The 5,450-nt window shown below is 40.4% G+C and overlaps 1 protein-coding gene across 1 annotated transcript in view; it reads right to left on the bottom strand.

Moving 5' to 3' along the window:
* Window positions 1-5,092: 5,092 nt before the first annotated feature.
* The window catches only part of LOC104291038 (aldehyde oxidase 2-like), a 47,745-nt gene continuing 47,387 nt past the window's right edge, over window positions 5,093-5,450 (bottom strand). Inside the window, exon 35 of the mRNA XM_009890236.1 lies at window positions 5,093-5,146. Coding sequence (XP_009888538.1) covers window positions 5,093-5,146 — 54 coding nt within the window. The remainder of the gene's footprint in view (window positions 5,147-5,450) is intronic.

Below are 5,450 nucleotides of genomic sequence, written 5' to 3'. Positions count from 1 at the left end.
CTCCGGGGGTGCGGGGACGGCTGCCTTCCGGCCGGGTTTGCCCTCAGCGGTGCCGCAGTTCGATAATAGGCTGATCTCTAGTCGAAGCGCTCTGTATTTGCCCGGACAATGCGCAAAGGCCGATGCTGGGACCATTGTGCTCCATAAGGTTGGCTGCGGTGAGGCGCAGCCCGCCAAACTGCTCAAAGAAGAAAAAAAAAAAGAATAATTATGTCATTTGTTTTTGCCTTTTCCGAGGTGGTCATTAAATATTCAACAGCGTATTGACCGGGTGTGTAGAACCGGGCAGCCTGTGTCATCAGGCGAAGGGCAGGGAGTAGAACAGCTGACGGCACGGTGTCATCCTACCTATTCCAGTGCGGAGGAGGACAACCTGGGATGTACCCAGGGTGCAAACTAGGGCCCATCAACATCAAAGGGAATTTTGCTATTGACTTCAATATTTTAAGATCTTGCTTCTAATCTTGGAATTATTTGTTCAGCAGAAACATGGCTTTTCAAGGGGAAAGTACCGGTCAATATATTTTATTCTTTCCCGTTCATCGGGTTGTTTACCAAGAGCTGTAAAGCTTCCTGACAAGGTAAATTCACTGTGTTTTGGAGGGGCTGATGTCTTGATAAAGCTTAGAATAATCAAACTTGTAAAACAGCTTTAGACAAAGCTTGTGTCAAGCCATTTTCCTTGTTCATTTAAATATCAAGCAACTGGCAGAAAATCTGCTAGCCAGATTCTGTTCTCACTTTCAAATGGATTAGATACTCCAGTTCCAGATTTGGCAAGCTGTTTCATACAATTTACTTGATGTGTGTATCAGAGGGATCAGAAACGTGATTACTGTGTTAAAGTTATGCCCAGAATGTCTGTTCTTTATTAGTGTCTTGATTAGCCTTCGTGCTGTACATGAATGTAGGTACTGACAAATATATATACACTATATATGTTAAGAGCACTCCGTTCCAAAAGGCACACTTGACTGTTCTTTCGTTTGTGCATTTCTCCAAATAAACCTGGTTTTCAGTAACTATCAGAGCTTCTGTATGTTTACTAGGTCTCTCTTTTTCGTATGTGGGAAACGTATAAAAGCTCATGAGACTTTACAGTGTTAATCTCACCCCATTGTCAATATCATACCTGCTGCACTATTAGGTTCTACGTTTGCTATTACAGTTGTAATAATGTCTTTGTACCTCAGATCCCTATGATGACATCACTGTGTAAAGACTTCATGTATTCTAGCCAATTATCAGTTAAAAACTACTTATGACTGGCACAGAACGATGTTGCTTACTTCCAGAAATGCAGGCCTTCTCTACTGCAGTTAAAACACAGATTCTTTCCCTAGCAATTAGAAAAACAGGTCTCACCCTATCTTCAGGCTGTAGAGCAGTCTGTTAGCAGACAGCATAAACAAACCCAGTATGTCAGTGTAGGTCCTTCAAGTTCTGTTTAAAAAACACACACTGCCAGACTCACACAGCGGCACGTAACTGGAGATGTCTACAAGATTGCATATAACAAGATGCAACATGCTCTCCATGCTGATACAGGACAGGAGATGCAATTGCAACTCAGCTCTTTGCTCCCCAAGAGGGTAAACCTCTAAACTAACCTAGAGATTGCAAGTTTCCCTTTGCACCTTACACAGCTGCCAAATTTCCACCAGGTGTAAAGTATAATGTTCCTTTGACTAAAGCTCTTGAAACGACCAGTTATCAGGTGTATAAACGGAGCATGTCACTGTGCTTCAGGAGGGGAAAACGGTGTCAGCTGCACAACCGTCACTTTTTAATTAAGGACATCCCCAGCCCTATTTCTTTTTTATCCCAACAAACCACCTCCTTGGCTGTGAATCTTTCCTTTTGTCTTGTCTGGCCTAGCAGAGAGGTTGTCACACCTCTCAGCTAAATTGTATTTAATTTTTTTTCAGAGGAAAGCAAGGAGAAGTGCTGTCCTTTGGTGTTCTTATACAGTGTTCCAAGTGATCTGCATCAGCCACTCTCAATCTGGGGAACACACCAATTCTGGTAATTTTTTTTTCAGTAGACATTCTTTGAAAACCTTACCCTGGAAGGTATCTACGTTTAGGAAAGCAAATAAGCATTCCTTATCTATCCATACAAGAAGTAAAAGAGATTACATTTAAAGCTTGGAAAAGAAGAATATTAGCTTTTATCTGCAAAGTTCTTTCATCCAAGCAGAACTGGTTAGCTTGCATTTGATCCTGCTGTCTTAGTCCGTTGATTAGCTTAAAGTCAGGGCATACCTCCCGTGAGGCTGCCTACCTCCTCTGTCAGTTCTCACCTGGACTACAGGCGTTGCAAAATCGCCCAACTCAGTATTCATTCAGTTACACTACTCTTACAGGTTAAAACTAGAATAAAACTTGGAAGCAGTAAAATCAATGCTTTTTTCATTTTACAAGACAGATGTACACTGGGTATATAAAAAATGGAAAGCTTTAAAAATAAGGAAAATTAAGCTTATGCTTGTCATGTGTGGACACATGAGCGTGGAAATCAAACCACCATCCCTTCCGGAGCTAGAGTGCTTGTGCTTGCATCTGGAAATATAATACAATTTTTCTCAGTTGTACGAGATGACTCTTCTGTGCTTATGAGAGCCTCAATTGCAATAAATAAAATTTCTGTAGATGGATGTGTTAGGGGCTGCATCAGCCCAATAGAGGTGAGTCTGATGCAACTCCATTCCCCAGGGTCCAACTGGTAGCAAGGCTGGGCGTGTATTCTCAACAGGCAAATGTGCAAACACATGTGTAAAACATATACACACACCAACACAGCTGGCCACACAGATCAGCACAGGCAGAAACACTCCGTACCCTTGCAGACACAAACAGCACCAATGGCCTCATCCTGTTCCGCTTTCTGACTGATGAGCACGAGGGTTTCTTAGTGGGAAACGTACATACATACACACACACACGCATGCACTAAGGACCCCTCTGGTAACTGGCCTTAGACACTCAGTCTGTGTGGTCCCACATCTCCCACCTTGCTGTCACCTGTATATAACACCCCCCAAGGCCCACAGCCCCACTCCAGCATGGATGTTACAAAATTCATTACGGCAGCAGATTAATGGGAAAGCACCAGGCTCTCCAAGTCATGTGTTTTGAACTTTAAGCTCAAACACAGGTCATTCTTATTGTCAGTAGGAGCCAGATTTCATCTCACACCATTTTCATTGCTATTTTTTCCTTGAAACTTTATTGGTTATAGATCACAGTGTCACGAAAGAGCGGGACAGTACTTTTATTGAAGATATATTTAAGCAAATTCCAGTCTAAAGCCCAATGAAATCTCCAAAATACCACATTCAAAAATACCCTGAGGGGTATCACATTCAAAGGGACGATTTTCACCTTAATATTTGCAAATATTTGTTCATTCATTCTAAACCCAAGGCACTGATTGCTTTGGTACTCATTTAAAAAGTTAGAGCATTTGTCTAAATCACAATTAAATGAAATGCCAAGAAGATAAATCACAGATTTTGAAAAATGCATTTTAAGTAAAGGAACAGAAAGACTTGATAGTTCCTGCTGTCGGCTCCGTGAAGTATTACAAAATTGCAAAGTATATTGCCACTTGAGCTTTTCCCATTAGCTGTAGTTTCTCACAATTTACTAATAGAAATGAACAGGAAAACTTTACCAACAAAAGCTAGCAATTTCCTCATTACTTGTAATATTGATTTATTTGTAAAGGAATAAAATCTTGTTGTACCTCTACAGATTTAGATTAAATATGACTTATTTGAGGGTGTGTGCAGGTCACACTCTTTTCTATACTATGCTAAATTAAGCCTGCAGTCTTACCCTTAAACTAATTGAAAACACTCTAGATTTTTGGTTTTGTAAATGAGTACAGGATCCAAACTAATGCAATACCTGTTGAGTACCTCCAGAGTTATTTCTTAGGCTAGTGGTTTAGGTACACAATGATGTTGTCAAATGGTACAGATGAGTTAAACTGTGAGCTGGCACACCTATTTTTAACAATGAACTTCTATTGTCATTGTTTCCGCTCAGCCCTGCTCCCCTCCATGTTTTCATCTCAGGTATGTTACACATACCTGCTGATGGTTGCAATGGACAACCACATTTCTAAATGAATGTTTTAGATAAGAAGATCACAAGGTTTTACAGATGTGGTGGTCTGTCTCCCAGTATTTTTGCTCACTAATCTAAGTTATCCCAGAAATCCTTACTTTTGTTATGAACTTTGCTCAAAGCTGGTACTGGGAACCTGTCCTGCTATTTAATCCTCCCTACCTCCAGTACATCTCCCTCACCTTGTGCCCTCTCCTTACCTACAGATGAATGCATCAGCTATGACCTACTTCAAAGGAGCAAAATTGTGGGTAAGGCAAAGGAGAGGAGGGCTGAGCACTAACAATGCAGTGAACAGCAGTGATTACACTCCAGCTCTGAGAAAGGTCAAAGTTGATAGCTTAGTTGTTCAGCGTGATCTACTGGTATGGAGCAGGCCTGAGATGGGCCACCAGGAAGTAAAGAGCTATAGTGGAGTATTACCGTGGTTGCTGTGGTAGTAATAATATATCGGTGTCTAGAAAACATTTGGCAGTATGTAGTTTTAGAATCTCTGTTCTACTGTAATATTGATACATTGCCCATCACTAATTTGTACAGTATCTAATTCTGATCTTTAAGATTTTCATGTACTAGAAGAACAGAAGGAGTGGATAACATCAGTTGTGAATCTCAAACTGGTTGTAGAAGTGGCAAAATGGTACTATTTGTGATCTGCTCTTCATTGCAAATATTTTCAAAATTGGATGCAAGTTCTTCGAAGTTCATCAGGCAACCCCAGAACTATTCCAGTGTAGCATGGATCACAATCTGATTTAGAAAGAAATGTATGTTTCAAAATGGGAGGTCTCTTGCTTGGCAGAACAATAGAACTGGTGCTTATATCTTGTTCTACAAAGACTGATATAAATGTACATCTCTGTGTGTAAATATTACAGTTCTACTTTCTTGCTGGAATGCTTTCAGTCAGTAAGTGGCTAAAGGAGTCACCTGGTTGTTTGATACTTAGGAAAGCAGCATTAATCTATATTGATGGCCCATGGCTTATAGGTTCCAGGTTTATCTTTTGGAATCTGAAAGAAAATATAAAAAAACCAACATTTTGCTAAAGGGAAAGAAAACTTGCTGTAATTCACAAATGCATGTTCCTTACCAGCCATTTAAATGTCATTGCACACACAAATCCCCACTTTCTCATGTTATAAAAGGTTGTGAAATCAACTTACCTCTAGTCAACAGCGGCATACTTGTAATTGAAGAGGTAATTAAGCACATACCTCCATAGCACAGGTAAGCTCAAAGCCTCAAAGGCTCAGAACTGACATATGAAGTTCCATTATGCAACATGGTTTAATGAAACTGCATTAAATCATGGAG

Source organism: Charadrius vociferus, unplaced genomic scaffold (assembly GCF_000708025.1).
Source record: "Charadrius vociferus isolate BGI_N301 unplaced genomic scaffold, ASM70802v2 scaffold147, whole genome shotgun sequence".
In the NCBI taxonomy this organism is placed as follows: domain Eukaryota; kingdom Metazoa; phylum Chordata; class Aves; order Charadriiformes; family Charadriidae; genus Charadrius; species Charadrius vociferus.
This window is presented reverse-complemented; position numbering and strand designations above follow the sequence as displayed.